General features: G+C 42.9%; 1 protein-coding gene across 4 annotated transcripts; it reads left to right on the forward strand.

The window, feature by feature from the left end:
- The first annotated feature begins 736 nt into the window (after positions 1-736).
- NHLH2 (nescient helix-loop-helix 2) lies at positions 737-4,370 on the forward strand. Of its 4 annotated transcripts, none has more exons than XM_058439824.1 (3): positions 737-1,380; positions 1,786-2,848; positions 3,945-4,370. In XM_058439824.1, the coding sequence occupies exon 3, from the start codon at positions 3,953-3,955 to the stop codon at positions 4,358-4,360; it is 408 nt and encodes a 135-aa protein (XP_058295807.1). In that variant the 5' UTR covers positions 737-1,380; positions 1,786-2,848; positions 3,945-3,952; the 3' UTR covers positions 4,361-4,370. The 4 variants fall into 4 exon arrangements, with proteins under 4 accessions (XP_058295807.1, XP_032010783.1, XP_032010782.2 ...); XM_032154892.2 differs by having other exon boundaries at positions 1,786-2,114; XM_032154891.2 differs by lacking the exon at positions 3,945-4,370 and having other exon boundaries at positions 1,786-3,936.
- Positions 4,371-22,508: the final 18,138 nt, after the last annotated feature.

A 22,508-nucleotide genomic window follows, 5' to 3' on the forward strand; every position in this document is an offset into this window, starting at 1 on the left:
AGTACTTGTGGAAGCCATGAAAAACCCGGAGGGTCACTCCCAGGGGTGGGCTGCTCAACGTGCCTCCCCTGGTGATAAAATCTGCTTTTAGGGCAAAATTAAGGAAGGCAAGTGAAGACTCCTCTCTCCACAAATGTTCCCCTAGGAACTGCGGTGGGTGGGAGTAAGGCTATAATGCTCTTTTATTTCTTTAAGCTTGTATGATCAAAACAAGCTAAAATAATCACAAATAATATGTTATTGATATTAACTATGAGTATCTTCATAAAGTGGTAAAATAATTGAACTAGATTTTATTTTTTATTATAAGGTATATAAATTCAGGGCCATGGGATCATGTAAGGCAAAGGCATTATGTACTGGAATACACTGGTAATTTGTGTTTACATCTTAGCACAAGCACTGCCACACAGTTAAATATATTAGCATGTTAAGATGGGCAAGAATGAAGTGCAATAATCAACACATGTAGCATGTCATATTTCAGCTTGAATGAATGAGTGGGTGGAGAGAAAAACAAACATACAGAAAAGTAGAATTATCTCATATTGTGGTCCTTGAATATGTGGATTCTCTTTCTAGTTCCACCAATGGCTTAATCTATTGAAAGATTCTTACCATCTATTGATAAGTTAGTCTCATAGCAGATCATTTCTCAAAAATGTTAATATGCTTAATCAAACCTTACTGAAGTATCTTTTAAAATGTAAATGATCTCTAATAAATGTTAGCTGTTGCATGTCTAAATACTTTATATTTATTGCAGCATCTTATATAGTATATATTTCCATGTTCTGGACACAAATATTTTTCTAAATATTAAGGGAAAGTGATGGCTTTGTAATATGCCAGGGGAATTTTTTGATAGTCAATATATTGTTTATTTGTACTTAAATATTTCATCAATAATCTGGAAAAGAGAAATAGCCTGACTACGGCTAGAGACTGTTTAGAGGCTAAGATTTCTATCATGAACTGCTTTCAACTGTTATATTTTATGGCATAGATTCAGTGGGAATCTGATCCGCTAAAATATTTGGGCTGTGAAAACTCCCACACTGTGACAGATGTCAAGTCCAATTAAGTGACTCATGTCCAGGTTTCTGTCCAATAGGATTTCCCATTAAATATCAATTTAGGGGAAAAAAATTCCATCCCCCTTCCTAAGCCTTTATCTCTTCCACCATCTCCAGGCTGAATCAATTGGTACCAGGAGAGCCCAGAAGCCACACACGCATCTCTGCCTCTTTGCTCTGGCTCTCCCACCCTCTTCCCGTCTTTCTCTGCTTCCTTGTCACTGTTACTCCAGGAGACGTTCACTTTTCACCAACCTTTCTCCAAGCATCTCCAAGCCACTGACTATATATATTTTGCTACAAGGTAAAGAGAAGAGGGGGTGGGGACGGGGGATATAACCAAACCTTGAAAGACTTTGAAACTGGAAAATAGGTGTCTATTTATACAACATACAAGTAAATGAGGGAAGAGGAAGAGGCAACCTTAGCTCCTAGTTACAGTATTGTGTTCCTAGGAACTGGGGAGATATCAGCTGAACAAAGCCTTATCTCAAAAAAAAAAAAAAAAAATCACTTCTGAGCAAGATCACATCTCTGTCCTGCACTTCCCAGTTTCTGCTCAGCCGTATTAAGGGAAAGAAAGGCGTCCGATAAGAGCGGAATCTTATCTTAATCATCTTTCTTATTGATTATTCCGCTATTAGAAAGTGGAGGAATCAGTCCTTTGATGTGATTGTGTTTATCTCTGCATCTCTTTTGTTATTTTTAGAGACCTAGAAGAGGAAAAAAGGCACGAGACTTTTCAACACATCGTTTAAAAACATCATCAACGAATTTCTTGAAATGTTTGAGAACAATTAAAAGGAAAAAGCGTTTTTTAAAAAATCTATCAACTAAGTGAACAATCATTCATATCGTCTACATCCTGAGATATTATCATCCCTCGCTGCGGACACCAGCGAGATGACAGCTGCTTTTTCATTTTTGAATGTAATAAATATTTGCTGCTTTTAATATTTTCCGGAATCTCCCCTCGCTATTCCCTGGAATTTTAACTCTAAAGATTGGAGAACAGATTATCAAAAAGGCTTTTGCAAGGTAAGACTCCTTTAAATAATTTTTTTCAGCCTGGAATAAGTTAGATTATTCATACTGCATCTATAGATGCAGTTCATTCCATAAAGAGATAAAACGCACACACGACATACTATTTATGAATATTTTTAAAGATCTAGAGGAGAATTTAATATGCTTTGAGGGCAACCCAGGAACTTTTTACCAGAACTACAACTATTCAGTGGCTTATTGTGATTTTCCATTACTCGTCTATTTATTTCTGCCCTTTCAAGCTGACTGTGTAGGTGCAAGTTGTTCTACTCATAAACGTACCCGAGAAAAGCCCGTAGGGAGTCACATGCAGTTCACTGGGATCATTTGTTTTTATTTTGCCTTAGAGGACCTGATTTCCTCGCAGGGAAATTAAAGCTGTTTTGGCCCAATTCGCTCCTCAGCAAGTGCGGTGCTGGAACCGATCACCCATCCCCTTGCTTTTGTTTCTCTAGAAGCAAACGCTCCTATACGTCGCCGACGCGGATTTCTCCCGCGCCGAGCGTCCCTGTGGCTGTCCACGCCGGGGCCCCGAGTTCGCAGCCGGGTCCTCACTCCCGACTCCCGGGGGCGGTGCGTGCAGCCCCCGCAGGGGCCTTTCTCCTCCTGCCGGGCCCTTTCTCGAAGCCCGAATTACCCGGAAGCCCAGCGGTTCTGAGCGGCCCCCTCCCAGAAGGCGCACAGTCTGGGCTGGTGCTCCAGGCGCCCCGGAGAAGCCTGGCCAGGTGGCGTTTCCAAGAGGGCACAGTAAGAGGAAGGCTAAGCACCGACATGCCCGGACTTGGCCAGGCCACCCGGGGACAGCTGTGGGCTGCCGAGCTCCGGTTCCGGGAGCGCCCGAACTTTGGCGGCAGAGATGCAGCTCCCGCCGGGACAACACGCGCGGCACCCGCTAGTCCCCGCCTGCCCCGCCCCGGGCCCTTCCCTTCTCTTCCCTTCCCTCTGCATCCTCTCCTCCCTCAGCGGCCCGGCTGCCGGCATTTTCCCGCAAGGTGGTCGCCAGACTGCCGGGCGCATTGTCTGATCCCACGTCGCCGTGTCCCTAGGTCCCCTATGTGTGTGGCTGTCTGCGTGACAGATGGTGCTCCGGGAGCCTGCGAGGGCATCGGAGTCAATTTTCTTTTTAAAGGCTCCCCCACGTTTGTTTAGTCATTTCTTTATGATTTCGGAGAAGCGCGAGGGGTCCAAGAAGCCTTCCCGCCCCCAGCCGCTGTTTCTCCGCCTGCGCTCCAGGATGGGGATTCCTGACCGCCCGCACCCCAGAGGCGGGCGCCCCCGGCGCAGCCCCAGACCAGCGCCAGGCCCTCGGGCGCAGCGGCTGCCCGGTTGCTTCGCCGGAGGCCCTCGGGGCGAGAAGCGCACTCCGCGTCTCCCCGCCCCCGTGAAAACCCAGATGTATTCGTTGTTCGGAATCACTCGTTTGTCTGGGAAGGGGACGAAGGGAGGGAGGCGGAATAGCGCGGTTGGCATTTGGCCGGAAGAGGCACAAAAACCCAGTCGCGACCCCACAGGCCTGCGGTCGTTCCCCAGGCCCAGGGACCACAGGCCCGCTGTGGCCGTCTGCAAGTCGAGGTGTCGGGTCCAGTATGCGGCCTGGGTCAACCGCGTCCCCGCCGGCTCCCGCGCCAGGGGGAGGCGCGGGGCTCGCGCCCTCGGGCCAGATCCTATCCGCGCCCTCCCGCGTAGCGCGCCGGCCTGCTGTGGGGAGGGGGCCCGGGCCGCGCGTCCGCTGGGAGGGCCGGCGTGGTAGGCCTCGGCAGCCATCCTTCTAGCAAAATACCCTGATTCCTTTTACTGATTAATTTTCCGACCCCTCCTCAGCCTCCAAAATGATGCTGAGTCCGGACCAAGCCGCAGATTCGGACCATCCCAGCTCGGCGCACTCGGATCCGGAGTCCCTGGGCGGCACGGACACCAAGGTGCTTGGCAGCGTGTCGGACCTGGAGCCGGTGGAGGAGGCCGAGGGCGACGGCAAGGGCGGCAGCCGGGCCGCGCTCTACCCGCACCCGCAGCAGCTGAGCCGCGAGGAGAAGCGCCGCCGCCGGCGCGCCACGGCCAAGTACCGCTCGGCCCACGCCACCCGCGAGCGCATCCGCGTGGAAGCCTTCAACTTGGCCTTCGCCGAGCTCCGCAAATTGCTGCCCACGCTGCCCCCGGACAAGAAGCTCTCCAAGATCGAGATCCTGCGCCTGGCCATCTGCTACATCTCTTATCTCAACCACGTCCTGGACGTGTAGGGCGGGGTGCGCCGCGGGGGGCCGCCTGTCCCGGCGTCCGCGAAACGCGACGTATCTGGGCGGCGGCCGCTCGGGTGGCGGAGGCTGCGGTGGCCCAGCGAGACGGCCGCCTCGAGAGACTCGGGCCGGGGAAGAAGCTCGCTACCTGTTCTCTCTGGTCAGCAGGGCGACGAGGGAAGGTTTCCGACGCAGGCAGGTGGGGTTGTCTGGCGAGCCCGGGGGCTCGCAGGGAGGATTTTCCAGGCCAGGAGAACCTCGTGGAGACACCCGAGATGAGCCCCCTCTGGGGCTCCCCAAGGGTTGTGGCTTTAACCCACTGGAGACTTTGAGTTCTCCTACATTCATCCGCCACAAATCTTAATGTGTTGAAAGAATGAGGGCAGAAGTTCAGAGTATGCAGGCTCATAACTTTAGGCTATCTGGAATTTTTCTAATGGACAAATCACCAAACATTGGGAAGGAGAAGAGAGGAGGGATCTCTCCCATAGAGATGGAAGGCACAGAAAGGTGCGACAGGAAACTTTCCTTTCTGTTGTGAAAATAAAGATTATATTAGAATCCAAATAAACCCTGAATATTTAGTAAGGTTAAAAAGACAAATTGAGAACAAATAGTACACTGTGGGAGGATCTGAGCTTGGTGAGATTTTATCCCCAAGATATGACACCAACGTAGACAGGAAAATCCATATTTAAATGGAAAATTTATTATCTGAATGCTTTTGCAGGCGAAGTGCCCCTTTATATATCCAAAAACATCTATTTGTGACCTTAAACACGTGGACCCATAGGTGCAGTTAGAAAAAGACAACCTATTTTTATTTATGTTAGAAGGAGTAGAGTATTTTTTTCAAGACATTTATTTTTCAGAGTGGTGATACTTTTACTTTGGATACTCTGTGCCAATTTATTTATAGTCAAGTGTTTACACTTTTTCCTGTGGAATAATTATGTCTAACTTTTTACGTGTTTGTTGAGATTATACTGTGGTCTTTCTTTCTGCTCTAATTATATTGCACTTGTATAACAAATTTCCCACTTCTCCCTGTTTCTAAACATATTTTATATATTAAGATGTTTGTTCTTGAAAGGTTCTTTTGTTGTGAGATCAGCAACACTAGCACTTCACTATTATAGTTTTTTAAAAAGTGTATTATTCTTATCTGTAGTTATGTCTGAGAAATCCTTTACAAGCTGTTTATAAGGAGAGTAGCTTGTGTGTGTGATGTTTGTGCGTGTGATGAATTTAGGAAATTAAGTTATTTTCCTAAAAAAAAAGAAAAAAAGAATTCAGAACTACTTTCCTCTGTGACACCAAAAAGAAAAGTCTATAACCTGAAAATGTTTCATGTTCTCTGCTGTGAAACTCTTAAAACAAGGAGTGTATTTTAGAGACAAGGGAAAAAAACCACATCTGCTATCCAAAGATTTTAGTCTTTTTCAGGGTTTTTTTGTGTCTCTGTTGCTTTATATAATGCAATATTTTGTAGTGAAAATAGATATAATCTGGTTTCTATCTGACGAGTTTTTCATATCTCATGAATGGTGCGCTGTTTTGCATATAAATAAAGGTATCAAATAAAGTCCTCTCTTTTATTTTAAGCACACTGTCTAAAAATAATGGACATGTTAGCCGAGCATGAAATATCTTAATGGACTCAATTCCTTAGAAAGGAACTGGTAAACACAATGAAATCTTAACATAAACATGTTTATGTAGTGAAATATTTGATGCTCAAATTTGGACGTGGATCAGTCCCATAAATAGATGCCCTACATATGATGGTGACATAGATCATTCTACTCTCAATGAGGAAAAGAAGTATAGTGTTTATATAAAATATTACTTGAATTGTGGATTCTTTGCCTCTAAAAGAAAACTTAGTAACTCTCTAACCCAGCCTCTTCAAATTAGAGTTGGGAAACTGAGGCCCAAGGAGTGACCTACACTAAAACACACAGCTATTTAATGGCAGTGAGAAGAAGATCCCTGATATGATAACTCTCAATCCTCATGGCACTTATTAAGAACAAGGTGTGTATTACTATTGTAATACTCAAACATCTAATCAGTACACAGATTCAAGACAGGGCACCTGCAAACAAGAAAAAAAAATTGAGCCCTGGACCAACCTTGAGATAAGAAGAATGACATCTGCAAAAACCCGTGGCTAGTATAAAAATGCGAAATATATTGCTTACAAATAGAAGACATAAATGACTTAAAAACTGTATATACATATGCATATATAGAATATTATGAAGTATAAGTCTATATCACACCAAATCTCTGGTTTCAGAGTAAATGCAGTTAGATGGATGCTTGGCCTTATGCATATAAAATGTCTGTGGGATTGCTGGTATTCTTCACTTTTCACCCAGGTGTCTTCTTGTCAGCTTCACAGATACCTACTAGAAAGGACCTCGTCCTCCCCCTTATATGAAGGTGTATAGTAGGAAAGTACTTCCTAGTGTGTGAAAAAGAACAGCACCTTCTGTCGCTTTGTATCTGGACAATGTCCTGGCCACTACAGCAATGGCTGGTTACTCTGTGACCTGCAAAACACGTGAGTGCCTGTAGGCCTTCTCACCTCTAGGCAGTGTGGAGGGATAACTACTCCTAGTTCTTATAGCACCTCTCTATTATACAAGAGAACGATTAGCCATGCTCCTATGTCAAGGGTATGAAGTCAATTTCTAACCTCTGGAAACCTTCCAAGTGCCTCTCTTTCCCAGTTTAGGGGCCCAACTTCCAACTGACCAACACAGTCCTCCCATTCACATGTAGGAGGAACCTATTGATACACTGCCCTAGACAAAAGGCCCTTGCTTTGGGATTTGGACAAAGGGAAGCATCCCTTCCTAGCTATGCAGCCCATGTGATTTCAGGAGAGGATCTTTGCAATGTCATTTCAAATCCAAAGCTGCTGAGCACCCTCCAAGAGAGACAAGCATGGTGGCAGTCTGCTAGACCAGAGGGTGACTGACTCATTCCCTGAGCATAGCTCAGACACAGTGATTTTTCACCCATTGGTGAGGTCTCGATTCTTCTTTAAATGACGATGGTGAGCATTCATTCTTACATTTAACCTTTGTTTATTGAGGACCCACTGTGTGCCAGACATTGTTCTAAATGCTGAAAATAGAGCAACACATGAGACAAAGTCTACTGGAGAAAAGCAGTACACTGAAGCAAAAAAACCCAATATTTAATTTTAGATATTGCTAAATGCTATGAAGAAAAATAAGCAGGGTAAAGAACACAGGATGGGGGCTGGATGTGCTGGTGCTGGGTAGCATTTCAGAAAGGGCTGTTGGAGAAAGCCTCTCTGAGGAGATACATTGGTACCCTCTGCTACGTTGGTACCCTCTGCCTAGAGACTTAGGCCTGCTGGACCAGCTTATACAGTTGCTGCCACTGGCGCTGCCTTTTCTTTTCTCATCCTATTAAAATGTTCTGAGTGCTCATGCTACCAAAACAGCCTGTGCAGGTCACTTACCTTTCCGCAGCTGGCCCCAGCCTCATCCTTTACCCTGAGCTTGGTCTTTCACCAAACAGACCCAGAACCACATGTCTTCCTGCTGTCCCTTCACCTTCTTCTCTTTGCCCACAGCCACTCAACAACTTGCCAGGCCATTGCTGCTCCCCAGAAAGCCTAGCCCCAGCTGGCCCAGCAGACAAGGCTGCCTGTGGTGAATATTTCTCCACCCAAATGGCCTTCCCCTCACTTCTACCACTGCCCGGAAACTTCCAGAGAACAAGGGCAAAAGTATTGGGCAAAACAACCTTCCTCTCCAGGGAGAGGGGAAGAGGAGGGGCAGTGTATGATGGGATGGGATCGTAAAGGAAGGGCCAACTGAGGAGAGAGGAATGGGTAAGGAGGAAAATGAGACTGGGTGGGAGTGGGGGACTCTGGAGGGAACACCTGCTTCCCATAGGAATGCTGTTTGGGGGGGCTCCCTCCAGTGGCCCTGCCCCATGAACATGTGTCACCAGATCGCTATGATAAGGTGAGTAGCCAGAGCCAGCCTCTGTGATGCTGTGATTTATCCAACTCTCCTCACTGCCGTCTCTGGCTGCCAGTTTTCTTGCTGATGTTTGGGGTGGAGAGAATTTAAAGGGAGAAGAGGGCCAACTTAAGAGCATGCACAGCCAATACCCTTTTCCATACTTAGATGTGCTATCTCATTTATCAGTATTAGTAGTAGAAATAATAGCTAATGTGGGTTGAGTGTATACTATATACTTACTAAAGTGCTTTGCATGCATTATCTCCTGTAATTCTCACAACCACCCAGTGAGGTAGGTACTTTTATTGTCTCCATTTAACAGATGAGGAATTTGAGGCTTAAAGAAATTAGATGACTTGCCTAGGGCTATGAAGCCATGTTTATCAGTTTATCAAAGTGCCTGCCCCTACCCATCATACTCTAGAGTTGTCCTTTGATAGAGGGGTAGCTGTGCCACGCACACACCCTCCCCTTGGTGCCTGCACTGCGTCTTTCCATCCATGTGCCTAGGGAAAGCTTCAGCTCATGTAATGCCTAAGGAGTGCTGCGTCTGCAGTACACACAGCTGCCCAGCCAGTGGGACCAGTGGAGGCCAAAACCAAGGCTGTGCTCTGTATGCCAAGTCAAGCATGTGCCCTGGCTTGAAGCTGAACTATCTGGAGGAAGGGGAGCGTTTTTCTACTTTGCAAGAAAACACTATAGGATAATGGTGGCCCTGTGACAACTCCCCCACCAGGGCACCGTCATTCACCACCACATGGGTGAGGCTGGCTCCATCTACACTCCTCTGCACCTTCCAGCCCATTCTCACGCTGTTTCTAGACCTATCTTTAAAAATTAGCATGCCATTCTCCTTTGTGAATGTCCATTTTATTTTTTAATAAAATTCAAGTTCCCAATCTAGGCATAGAAATGTTTCACAGTCTTGTTCCAGACCCTCACTAGTGCCATTTTCAGCCACTCTCCAGAGATTAACTATTCCTGCAAACTGGTTTCCTCACTTCCCCAGAGAGGCCAAGTCTTTTTCTTTTATGACCTGGGCCTTTGCATTTACTTCCCCTTTACTTACAATGCTTTCCCCAACCTCATTTTTTACCCAGAAAATTCCGATGATTCCACTGTGACCCAACTCAGACCACACGTAACCACACGTATCATTACAAAGCTTTCCGTTTCTTTCAGAAGCATTTGCTGCTCCGTTCTCTGAGTCCCACATACATACATCGTTATAACTGAAGTTTGAGACCCGAGACTCTGGAGCCAAGTTCAGGCCCTGGCTCCAATTATTCTAAGTGTATGACATTGAACATGTTACTACATCTCCTCAAGCCTCCATTTTCATCCATAAGATAGGACAATATATGTACCAATCTCAAATGCATGTTATGAGGTTTCCATGGGATAATGTATAGTGCTTATCAGAATAGGAAAACATGGGAAGTGCTCAATAAACATGAGCTATTTTTATTAACCTTTGTATTTATAATATGCACAGGAATTAATATAGGATAAGCTAAAATCAGTTTTAATTCTTTAATATATTAATGATGTGTGGTTTCCACCAACTATATCCATCTGCATATGATACATTACTAACTCAACATTCAGTCAGAAATCATCCCTGTCTTCTAAGACAGGAAACATAGGTAAATTAATAGTGATCCATGGAATACACCACACATGCACACATGTAGAGTTATCTACAGGTCTGAAAGCCCCGCTCGACTCATGATAAAGGCCCAGTCTATGCCTTTTCTCTTTTACCTTGGTTTTTCCCATAGCACGAATGGTGTGATAAGCACTATAGCAGACTGGTCAGCAGCACAGACTCAGTCAAAGCTAATTTTTAAAGATAGGTCTAGAAGCAGAGGGCCAGTTTTCAGGCCTGCTCACCCATGATAGTTCAGGCGGAGGGGGATGAGCAGGCACTCACATCCAACGTGTGTGTACGAGCAATTGCCAAAGTTAAGGAGGACAAGGGGTAAATTTTTTTTTTTTTTTTTTGAGACCAAGTCTCGCCCTGTTGCCCAGGCTGGAGTGCAGTGGCGCAATCTTGGCTCACTGCAACCTCCGCCTCCCGGGTTCAAGCAATTCTCCTGGCTCAGCCTTCTGAGTAGCTGGGATTACAGGCATGCACCACCATGCCTGGCTAATTTTTTGTATTTTTAGTAGAGATGGGGTTTCGCCATGTTGGCCAGGCTGGTCTCGAACTCCTGACCTCAGGTGATCCGCCCACCTGGGCCTTCCAATGTGCTGGGATTACAGGCGTGAGCCACTGCGCCCAGCCAGAAAAGGGGTACATTTTTAAGATAGAAGGAAAAGAGTCATCAGGGAAGGTGGGTTAGATCAGCTGTGAAAGTCCCCTCAAATATGCAAGTGCTCACAGATGATTTTCAGGAAATACTGTTCGTTTTACTGTGATAATGGTATATTTGTTGTTAAAAGAAAAAAGAGTACTTATCTTTTAAGAGATACTTACTGATGTCTTCATGGATGAAATGATGTGATGTTTGGGATTTGCTTCAAAAAGTCTTAAGGGGTAGTGAGAAAGACAGGATAAGAAAATAAATAAAATGTACTTATTGGTGTTGTGTGTATTTGAATCCATTTCACTATTCTCTTGGCTTTTGGAGATGTTTTAACAGTTTTCCATAAGAGTGTTTTTTAAAATGTAGTTGCTCAGAAAATTTGTGCCAGCTGATTTTTACTCAGCAGGAAGTCGACTCCCACCTGAACTAAGGCCACCACCCCCTTTCACAGAGGTCCAACCTCTAGCACAAGTCACCTCATGCCACTCAGAGAACCATCTCTAGCCCTGGTTACTTTTTGTGAATGCACCAGGTATTGCTCCACAGAGTCATCTCTGGAGAGAGTTTTTTTCTTTGTCTTTGGTCAGTGATCCTCTGTCCCTTTTGGCAGACTGACTCCAGTGGCCTTTTATTTTCAGTTATTCCATCCTAACCCCAGGGAATCCTAAGAGGACCCTCCCCCATATACATATCTACCAATTGCACCACCTTTCTCCTGATTCAAGAAGCCCCTGAAATCTTCTCTTTTTCTGATATATTGCTGGAATGATCAGCAAGGAGATGAAGAACTCCCTCCTGACCTGGAAATACTTACTGAAATGAAGCAGGAAATTCCAACGATTTCTCTCTCCATTATCTCAAGAATAATTAAACTGTTTAATTCATTGTTTAAAAGGTTGCCTGCCATAAATGCTAATATAGTGAGCGCTATTGAGCTCTTTACAAGCACAAGACATGTTCTAAGTACTTAACATGAGTTAACTTAATTAATCCTCCTAACAATGCTACTGGCTAGGTACTATATTTTCCCTATTTTACAGGTGGAAAAACTGAGGAACAGAATTAAGTACTTGGTTCAAGGCCACAGCCAGTTAGTAGGAGATGGAGAATTGAGCACAGAAGCCTATCCATGGCCCAAAGTTGCCCTGCGGGGTGTGCTGGGGTAGCCGACAGCTTGGGGCTGGCTAAATACAGCCACAGGTAAAAGGGAAGCTATCAGGGACTGCTGGAGCATGTTAGAGTGGATATGCTGCCAGATCCCAATTTAGGCAGATTTTAAAGATTAAATAAAAATCGGGTGGACTCTTTCAGCCATTGGTCAGGCACTAAAGTCAGGAGGGAACTTTGGAGTGAGGACCTCCTAGACCTCCCTGGCAGCAGCAGCCTGGAGCCTGAGGGTCATTTACAACAGGCCAGTGCCTCTCTTTGAGGTCTGTTGCACATTCTGTGTCTGTGAGTCCCTCAGGCCCCTGGTAGAGTGGGCTCAGCTGACCTGAGTGGTTAAGTGACTTGCTCACGGTCTCAACATCCTGCAGGGTAGAGCCACCTAGAAGCCTTTCACACCAATCCTGTGCTCCTTCCACACATAGACCCCACACTGTCTACCCTGGGCTGCGGCCTAGGGACTAATAACAACATCAGCAAAAACTGCATAGGCATAGCATTCACCCTGTGCAAGGCACTGTCCATTATCACCTCATTTAATCCTCTAAAAATTCAGTGAAGTGGAAGGTGTTATTATTCCTAAATTATAGATGAAGACACTGAGATATGAAGTTAGGTGATATGCCCTAGGTCACATTGCTAGTTAGGATTGAAATGGGAAAATGAGTCGTTAGGGCAATACAATTAAAAAGCAAATACTTTGATAAAAGGAAAAAAAAAATAAGTTTCCTTTGTTGTGAAAAGAAAAATAAACGACAGCAACTGAAAGTGAGAACAGCTTTTCCCTTAAGCTGCGTGGGCCCTGGACTAGAAATGGGCCCTGCTCAGTGGACTTGTCCTCTGGTGCCACTCGGAGAGTCCGAAACTTCAAAGGGACTGCAAAGGAGCAGGTGAGGGAGGCCTCCGTGTGGGCTGGTTCTGCGTGTGTCTGGAGAAGGCTCTGTGCTGACATCATGCCTTATATAAGCTCTGGATCAAGCCTGGGGGAGGAGATCCCGATGAGTCACTCTCACCAGAGGATCCTGACGAGGATGCTTAGACTTTGGGAAATATTCAGAAAGGCTTAGTGGTTAGTGCCCTTGCACAATGCCCACTAAATGGAGAAAGAAATAAGTGTCCTTCTTAATTTAGGCTAGATATGGGCACTAAAGGCCTTACACAAAGAAAGTGATCCCCTCCGGGATCGCACACCCATCTTCGGCCGGCAGCCGTCTACACAGCCGCACACCTCCATCGCCTTGTTCTTTATACCTGGCTCTGGTTCCTAACCTCGCTGTCAACACAGCCTAACGCCAGGCACTTGGTGTTATTGTGAGGTGGTGTGAATGGAAGAAACTACCACTTGCTGCAATAGTAGCTAACTCTTGATTTTTTTAAAAAGTGTAAATCTGAGACTGAAAGTTGTGGGTGATGTTTAGTGTGAAGTTCGGGCGTCCCTGGATGGGCTCGGTGTGTGGTGGGCAGCGTCTGCCTCGCAGGCCGCGCTCCTTTCCGCGTCGGATCTGCATGTAGGCCGGGATTTGTCTTTGGCTTCTTGTCTGGTTTGGGATGAGACCCTCGCGTCCCAGGGGAAGGGGGCAGGTGTTGCTCCAGTCGAGCGAATGGAACCAAATTACAGGCCCGTCTGTCACCTCCTCTGGGAGAAGGTGGGGGAGGCGAGGCGGGCGCGGGGTGGGCGGGGGAGGGGACAGGCGGGTCCGCGCGGAGAGCGGAGAGCCCCGCCCCCAGCCCGCCACCGCCCGCGCAGCCTACACGCCAGGCCCAGGGGCTTCGACCACAGCTCCCGGGCCGCGCCACCCGGCTCGGGAGGCGCCTCAGACCCGGCCGCGTCTAAGGGGCGCCGGCGAACGCCTCACACTGGAATGAATTGACTGACGTGTCTTCTGACGGCACTGACTCGGGGGCTGCGTTGGTTCTGCTGCAAACAGAAACATCCTCCACACAGATCTGTTTCCCTGGGTCTTCAGTCTAGGATAAGCGGCTCGCTCGCTCACGCACGCACTCTCAGGACGCCACACCAGTGGGCGTCTGTGGACACAGTGATCCCTGCCCCGGGTTGGCTCGCTCGCCGCTCCTCTCAGAGTGCGGCCCTCAGGGAGAGCTGGCCGACGCGGACGCCGCAGGTGGGATCGCGGCCACGGGACCTTGGAAGTCACTCGGAGGCTGCCGGACGTGACCGGCGATAATGATGACACCTCGCTGTCTGCGGCAGTCTCGGGAGAGCGTCCCTCCACCGAAGGCCCCAGTGGGGCCCAGCAGTGTTAGTCTGAGCTACCTGAGAAAAACACCAACAGATAAATAACGCCGGCCCTTTGTGGACAGCAGTGGACAGGAATAATAAATTGCCGTCATTTTGTTTGCTGTTATAAATAGAGCAACAAAGACTATAGGAGAGAATGAGGGGAAAACAAGATCTCAAACCAGACAGAGCGTTTCTAATAAGAAACAAGTTCTTGTCAAATTCTCCAGACTTGAATGGAGAAAACTGTTTCATATGCCTTGTTCTTTCTCCTTGCCTCTGGGGTGGGAAAGGCTAAAGAAATTGTCAGTTCCTGGGAGCTCTTTCAGTAAGAAAAGAGCTGAGGCAGAGAGGGCGGATGTACTGCGGGCCCAGGAAGACACACATTCCTTCCCCTTTTCTTTGACAATAAAGTGATTGACAGAGATAATTTCCCATGTGAGAGGATAAAAGAATTGCTAGCAGATAATGGCCGGTGTTTAGATTGTGGCTGATAAGACTCTGTCCATCCCATGTCAAGAGATGACTGAAAAGTGAAAAATTAATTCCATTATCCAGCTGTTGCTGCTGTTAAGTGCCAAAATACCCAGATGTTTCCAAACATCTGACTATTTGACAGCACGTTTTTACTGTAGATCCAGATGTTTGGTATTGTGTGGACAAAGACGAAACCTAAACACGGAAAAGAAAAATAACTAAGTGGGAAGAAGGCAGCCGAGAGGTGTTAAGAGGACAGCAAGAAGGAGAATTGAGTGGTGATGGGAAAGAAAAGGAGAAATTAAAGACAAAAAATGTAAAGAAAGGTAAAACATAAAAACCAGTAAATTTTTTAAAAAAGAACAACATTCTATTTCTTCATAGCCCACACCTTGGCCTCATTCTTACCAGGCTCCATGAAAAGCATTTCTGCTTGTCCAGGTCTGGGTTATATGGGGGGATAGGGGGTGGGGGGAGGCTGAGGGGAAGGTTTAAAAGAATGACTGGGAAGAGAAATCCTGAGGAGACCTAGGGAAGCAACCTTGGCCCTAATGCCTGGGCATTAGGCTTACCCAGGGAGGGCAGCTGTATGAAGGGGAGAGGCTACAAAATGGAAAAGTGATTAATATACTGGGGGGGGGGCGGGGTGATTTTCACACTCAGAAATGAAAAGCCAAAATTCCAGTCAAGGATATTCACATTAAGCAAAGCACTGAAATGTCTTGATTAGTCAACTTTGTTTCCAGTTATCAGTCAGGATTTTGAGCTCCAAATAGAGCCAATGATAGTGTAACAGAAGGAAAAGGGTAATTGAGTGGGGGAAGGTTGTGCAGTTTGGTGACAGATTTAGAGGAGGGGACATCATGTGATTGAGGTGATGGTGGGAGTGTTAGGCTTTCAGCACAGCTCACAAAGGCTCCTGTAATTCCCAAGCTGTCTGTTATCTATGAAATGCAAATCAGGAGGGGAGTGACATCATGTCGGATTGTGGCCACAGGGAGTAATTATTTAGACATTAAAGGCTATTGGAGGGAGTGGTTGACAATATTAATGATGTCCAGATGGACAGAGTGTGATGCTAAAATTATTTTCTAGTACAAAGAACAAGATAATTTTTATCAGGTTTACTCTTTTATTGGACAGTCTATCTTTTGGAGGTTTGCCCCTCAAAGAGATGGTGATACTAAGAGATGGCCTCTGGAATCAAAGCACAGAGGGGATTGTGGAAGGAGCTATGTTCTCCAGCTTCTCAGAGGAAAGGCACAGTCAATATGTGAAACATTCACACAATAATTATGACGACTGAAAAGGGAAATTATCTAAGGATAGTGTATGTAACAAGTCCCTCCATCTCATTCTTCCTCTCTTATCCAAATATAGCAGCACACAGGAACTTGTTGCTTTTCATGGTATTGTTTCCTCTCCACCTCTTGCAATACAAACACTAGTATAGACACCTTGGTCCTTAATGCTGGTATCAGCTGTATAACCACAGATAACACTATTATCAGCCATTGATTTTAAAAAATGGTCTGCATGAGGCAAAATGCAGCCTAGCTAACACCACAGCATAAATTAAAAAAGGAAGCCACAAACCAGGACTCAAATTGGGAAAGATTCACAGGCAATGGGAAGATCCAAAGGCCACGTATGCTGATCTGGGCTGTAGACCTGACAATGCCACTGGAAGTTCTGCTGTCTTCCCAGAGCAGATAACCAATATTTGAGTGGGAACTCACAGGGGACTCCAAACCAATTGCCTATCTTTCTGAATCATGTGAGAATGAATGATGCAGCCAAAAAAAACCAAAAATGTGCCTCTGATATATCTGGATTCTTGCATGAAATTAAAGGGACCAGGGGCACAGGTAATTTTTTTTAGCTTTTTACATTTAGAAGTTATGAAATTGGTAAAGAAAGGAGGATTTGGAAAGTGAACAGAAACACCCAAAGACAGTTTCAATGATTTCCCTCACCCCTGTCCTCCTTAGGTTGTGGCTTACAATACCAACATGCAAGGCTTTTGGGAAGGGTCAATTTAACGTGATTCCCCTAAGCTAGGAGCCTTCTAAATGGTCCCATAACCCCTTGTACCGGCCTCCATCATAACACTGATATCACTGCACTATACTGGCATATTTATTTCTCTCACTTCTCTTTTAGGTTATGAGCTTTTCAAAGGCAGGTAATCTGACTTATTGGCCATTGAATCTTCAGCACCTGTGATGTGCCTGGTATACAATATGCCCTCAATATTTTAATATAAACTAGAAGAACATCATAGCAAGCTTTGCAAATTGTTCAAGAGGGTGTAACAAGGAAATCTCACAGGGAGGGAGACAAATGTTATGAAATCATGAAACCTATTATTATGGAGGATAATAACTATGACATATAAAGAACAACAACAGTGGAGAAGGTACCCAGTAATTATTAATAGAAAATAGTTAGAATAGGATCAGGAATGAAATGTGTTGTCTCAACCATAGGCCAGTAATTCAATTCAGTTATTTCAATTCAATTCAACATACTTACTGAGTACTTACATGCCATTGTGTATCACATACAGTATGAATAACTGTAAAAGGAATATACAATTTTACAGCAAGAAGAAAAATATTTTATAGAAAGTACTTAACATTTTGGTGTTTGGGGACACTTGAATAGAAAATGTCAGTAGTTCAAGTAGAAAGCAGTACAGCATCATGGTTTAAATTGAGGGTTGACAATACTCACAATATGAAAACAGCATAAAATTCAAATTTCAAGGTAGGTAAATAAAGTTTTATTGGAACATAGCAACACTTTATTTATGTGTTGTTTATGACTGTCCTTGAGCTGACAATGGTAGAGCTGAGTAGTTGTAAGAGAGACTTTATGGTCCACAAAACCTATTACTATTTGGTCCCTTACAGAAAGTTTGCCAACTTCTGGTGTAGAGGAAGAGCCCTAGAATTACAATGTTTCTAATTCTAATTCACCTGGTTTCAAATCCCAGTGCTGACACTACTTGCTAGTCACAAGATTTGAATAAGTTACTTTTCTCTTCTTTGATTTTATCATCTATAAAATAGGTATAATAATAGTACTTTCTTCAAGGGACTTTTGAAGGAAAAAAGTGTTCAAAATGGTGTTTAGAGTGTGTCTAGAAAACATAAAACGTTCTCAAAACTCAACAATAAGATAACACACAATTCAATTAAAAACGAAGCACAAGATTTAAATAACCACTTCACTAAAGAAAGGATATGAATGGCAAATAGCGCATGTAGAGTTGCTCAATATTATTAGTAATAGGGAAATGCAAATTAAATCCATCATATCACTATACTACTATTAGATTAACTTAAAAAAAAAACTTACAATACCAAGGTCTGGCAAAGATGTTGAACAATTGGAACTCTCATACATTGCTGGTGGGAATGTAAAATGGCCCAGCTATTTTGGAAAATAGTTTGGCATTGTCCTTCCTACCCTTATCAATGAGTCTTTACTTTGTGCTTCACTTAGGTGCTATAGTCACTTACCTGGATTCCTTAGGTCTTAGAAAGGTATTTTTGTGTGTGAATAGTTGTTCAAATTGATGTTTTTGTGAGGGGATGAGCACTAGAAAGTCCTATTATGCCATCTTGCTGATGTCAGTCTTAAGATAAGTACATTTGACACTAGAATTAAGAAAGATAATTCAGAAAATAGAAAACTATTAAAATAACTGAGTAGGATCCTCAGGAGATTATATTAGTAAAGATATTGTATTATTATTATTATTATTATTTTGAGACAGAGTCTCACTCTATTGCCCAGGCTGGAGTGCGGTGGTGCGAGCTTGGCTCACTGCAATCCCTGCCTCACAGGTTCAAGCAATTCTCCTGCTTCAGCCTCCTGGGTAGCTGGGATTGCAGATGTGTGCCACCACACCTGGCTAATTTTTTTTTGTATTTTTAGTAGAGATGGGATTTCACCATGTTGGCCAGGCTGGTCTGGAACTCCCAACCTCAGGCGATCCCCCCCGCCTCAGCCTCCCAAAGTGTTGGGATAACAGGCGTGAGCCACTGCGTCCAGCCTCAGATATTGTATTCTTAAAAGAACAAGATAAGAGAAAGTAAAATAAGAGATCAATATAACTTTTTAGAGTAAAACAATATAATTCATGCAGAAAAACCAGAAGAGTTAGAAAATTAAGACAGGAAAATCTTTCACAACATTGAACAAAAATTTGAAAAATATAAGAGAAAACATAAATCATGGATATTAACATCTGAAGATCAAAAATAGTAATTCTAGAAAGAGAAAATGAAATCAATGGAGGGGAGAATATTATAAAGAAGTAACACAATAAAAATTTCTATAAAGGAAAGGAAACTTCAGTATGCACAATATTAGGAAATTCTAGATCTTCAAAGATACACAGAAAATTCCGAGTTTTCAGAAAGGAAAAAAAAGGTATCCTATAAAAGAACCTGATTTGTATTGCTATCAGCAACATATTATGCCAAAAGAAAATGAAGCGGTATCTTCAAAGGGTTGAGAGAAAAATGATTTTGAAATCGGAATTGTATACCCAGCAAAGTTATCAATCAATTGTGAAGACAAAAATAAAACCTTTTTTAAACATGCAAAGCCTCAAGAAGTTTGCCTTTCACATGCCTTTTCTTAGAAAATTATTTGAATACATACTGCAAGAAAAATAAGGGCTTAAACAACAACAACAAAACCAAGATAACATGAAAGCCAAAAAAGAGCGAATGCTGTTTAGGAGAGCAAAGAAGCAAAGTCCCAGGATGATAATGGCACAACTAACCCAGAAAGAAAATAGTCCAGTTTGGAGCAGAGAGAGAAGATATTAGGATGGAGGTCCCTCATTATCAAAGGGATTCTATATATTTGAGGTCTGTGGAAAAATAAACTTGAGGGTATGCAAAAGAAATTGGAAAGGTCACTAGAAACATCAGGAAAAATACAAAACTTCATACAAATGTTAAAGTTAAAAATATAAAGCAGCCATCCAAATATGAGAAGTTAGTGGGCTTCAAGTAGAAAACTGGAATCTGTTCTCAAAGGTAATATGTGTTAAAAAGACATGGTCCAGATGTGAAACACCAAAATGTAACAAAATATTTAGCAATTAGAACATTGCAAGAAAGGAATGAGCATTTAGCTTTGATGTTAGAAACATGTCTTTTGAGAGGCACAGAGTTTGGGACTTTGGGACCATAGTACACTATGCCACTTTGCATTGAATATTTGCACGGTCATAAACTGTAAATGTGGTTTGTAGTTTGTTTTTCACTTTTTATTCTGAAAAATTTTGAACACATATAAACATATTGTACAGTACAATGAACTCCTTATGCCTATTACCCAGCCTCAATGCTGATCCATCTCATGGTCAATTTTCTTCCATTTATACTCCCCACTCCCTGTATTATTTGGAAATATATTCTAAGTCATTATTTCGTGAAATCCATAAATAGTTTAGTATTTAGCTCTAAACGATAGTTTTTCAAACTCTATACATTGCTTGATATGCCCCCTAAATCTCTTTTAATCCATAGGATATTTCTTCTTCTTTGCATTTATTTTTATTTATATATATTTTTTGTAGAAACCAAATAGTTTTCTCTATTGAGTTTCTCACCGCTGGATTTTTCTAATTAAATCTCCATTGTAGGGATTTTGTATTTTCTATAAATTGGTAAGTGGATCTAGAAGCTTGATCAGATTCAGTTTTCAATTGTTGGCAAATCTGCTTCATAGGCAGTGGTGTGTGTTTCTATCAGAAGGCTCATGATGTCTAGTTGGTTCTCTTTTTTTGATATTAGCAGCCACTGATGACCATGGCTTAGGTTCATTAATTCATTAGCAGTTATAAATTGTTTTTCTAATTCTATCATTCTTTCTTCATCTATTATTTGGGACACTTCATGAAGATAAACTTCTTGTCATCAACAATTTGGTTAACCTTAGGTACAGCTCATCAAATAGGAAAGACAGGATCAGTTGCTGTTTCTTTACATTAATTTACCAGTTTTCATTAATGAGTTGATTCTCTAGCATCTTTCAAAGGTGACTAATAAGATTTTTAAATATGTTTTCTATGTGTTATAAAATCATGATTTTAAAGTAGATGATGTGTTTCCATCCACTGCAGTTATTATCCTTATTAATACTTAAATTGCCCCATTCTTGGCCAATGACAGCCTTTTCAGGTTGGCTTCTAGGTCTTTTCAACATGATCTCAGTAGTGTTTCATAATATTCTTGCTTTTGATATGACAAGATCTTCCAAGTTCGTCTTATACATTTCCTTCCTCAGATTGTGAATCAGCCATTTCTCCAAGGTACTCTAGTTCTTTTTAGTGCACAGTGGTGCTTATAAACCACAATCTGTGAATAGGGGTCCTCATTGCTACTAGCTTGGCTGTTGCTACCAAATCTTTTCAATGTAAAGAGCTAGGAAATATTTTTGGTTCCTTGTTTTGCCTTAGGATAAATTATAACTTTCAATTCAAAGTCAAGACTACAGGGCTTTTAGTTGCCTTCTTTTGATTTTATATCTCTATCTCCTTTCTTTCATGCTGAATATATCAGTTCTCAATGACACCAATATGATTCCTTTTTTATTTGCCTTATCCTACATAAAAACACAGTCTTAAGAATAACAGAACCAATATTACTGTAAAAATATGAGAACTGATACAGTCTAAGATTTTTTTTTTTCTGACAGCCCTTTTTGTCTTAGAGTATATACCACTAGATAAAATTGTCATATTTATTTTATTTTATTTTATTTTGGTGACAGGTATTTGCTCTGTAGCCCAGGCTGGAGCACAGTGGTGCCATTACAGCTCACTGCAGCTTTGACCTCCCCAGACCCAAATGATCCTCCCACCTCAGCCTCCTGAGTGGCTGGGACTGCAGGCACATGCCACCACACCCAGCTAATTTTTTCTATATTTTATAAAGATGAAGTTTCATTATGTTGCGTAAGCTGGTCTTTAACTCCGAGGCTCAAGCATTCTGCCTGCCTTGGCCTCCCAAAGTTCTGGGATTACAGGTGTTAGTCACTGCACCCAGCCTATTGTATTTTACAGTTACTTGGAATAGTTTCTCTCTGTGTGGTAATGCTACCAACTGGACTTATAGTTTGGATCATTTGTTTCACTTTTGCTTTTTTAAATTTAGTTTTATTTTAGAATTATGTTAGAATATAGAGTTTATTTTAGAATTATTTTGAATATATTTCAAAGGCCACATCTATAAAATTAGGTATATTTTAAGAATTTATATTCCCATGACCCACTCCACTCTGTTTCTTCTCTATATATAGAAACTTGTCCTTATGGTTTGTTCTTCTTTTATTCTGCAAACAAGTGTGTGTATATGTATACATACATATCTGCACATATATGTGTATGTGCATATGTACATATGTATGTGTATATATACAGATATATATGCACACCTTCCCACATACTTGTGTATGTTAGTATCTCTTACTTTCTTAGATAAATGGTGGCATACTCTATGTATTTGTCTTCATGTTGTGTTTTCATTTAGTATATCCTGAAAATCACTCCATAACAACAGGTAGAAATATTCAGATTCCCTTTAAAAATATTTTTTGCCCAAGTCTAATGAGGTATCACTGAAAGACAATAATAAACTACAGGTATTTAAAGTATACAATTTGATCTCTTTTGACATGTGCATACACCAAAACTAAGATGACAAACATTTCTATTACTTCCAGAAATCTCCTTGCCCTTCTTTATAATTTATTTCTCCATCTACCCATTTCCAATCCCTGATCAGCTTACTGTCACCATAGATTAAATTTCGTAATCTAGAATTTTATGTAAATGGAATAATAGAATATATTCTTTTATTTCTGGCTTCTTTCATTAAGCACAATGATTTTAAGATTTATCTATGTATCAGTAGTTTGTT

This window comes from Hylobates moloch, unplaced genomic scaffold (assembly GCF_009828535.3).
Source record: "Hylobates moloch isolate HMO894 unplaced genomic scaffold, HMol_V3 SCAFFOLD_5, whole genome shotgun sequence".
NCBI classification, from domain to species: domain Eukaryota; kingdom Metazoa; phylum Chordata; class Mammalia; order Primates; family Hylobatidae; genus Hylobates; species Hylobates moloch.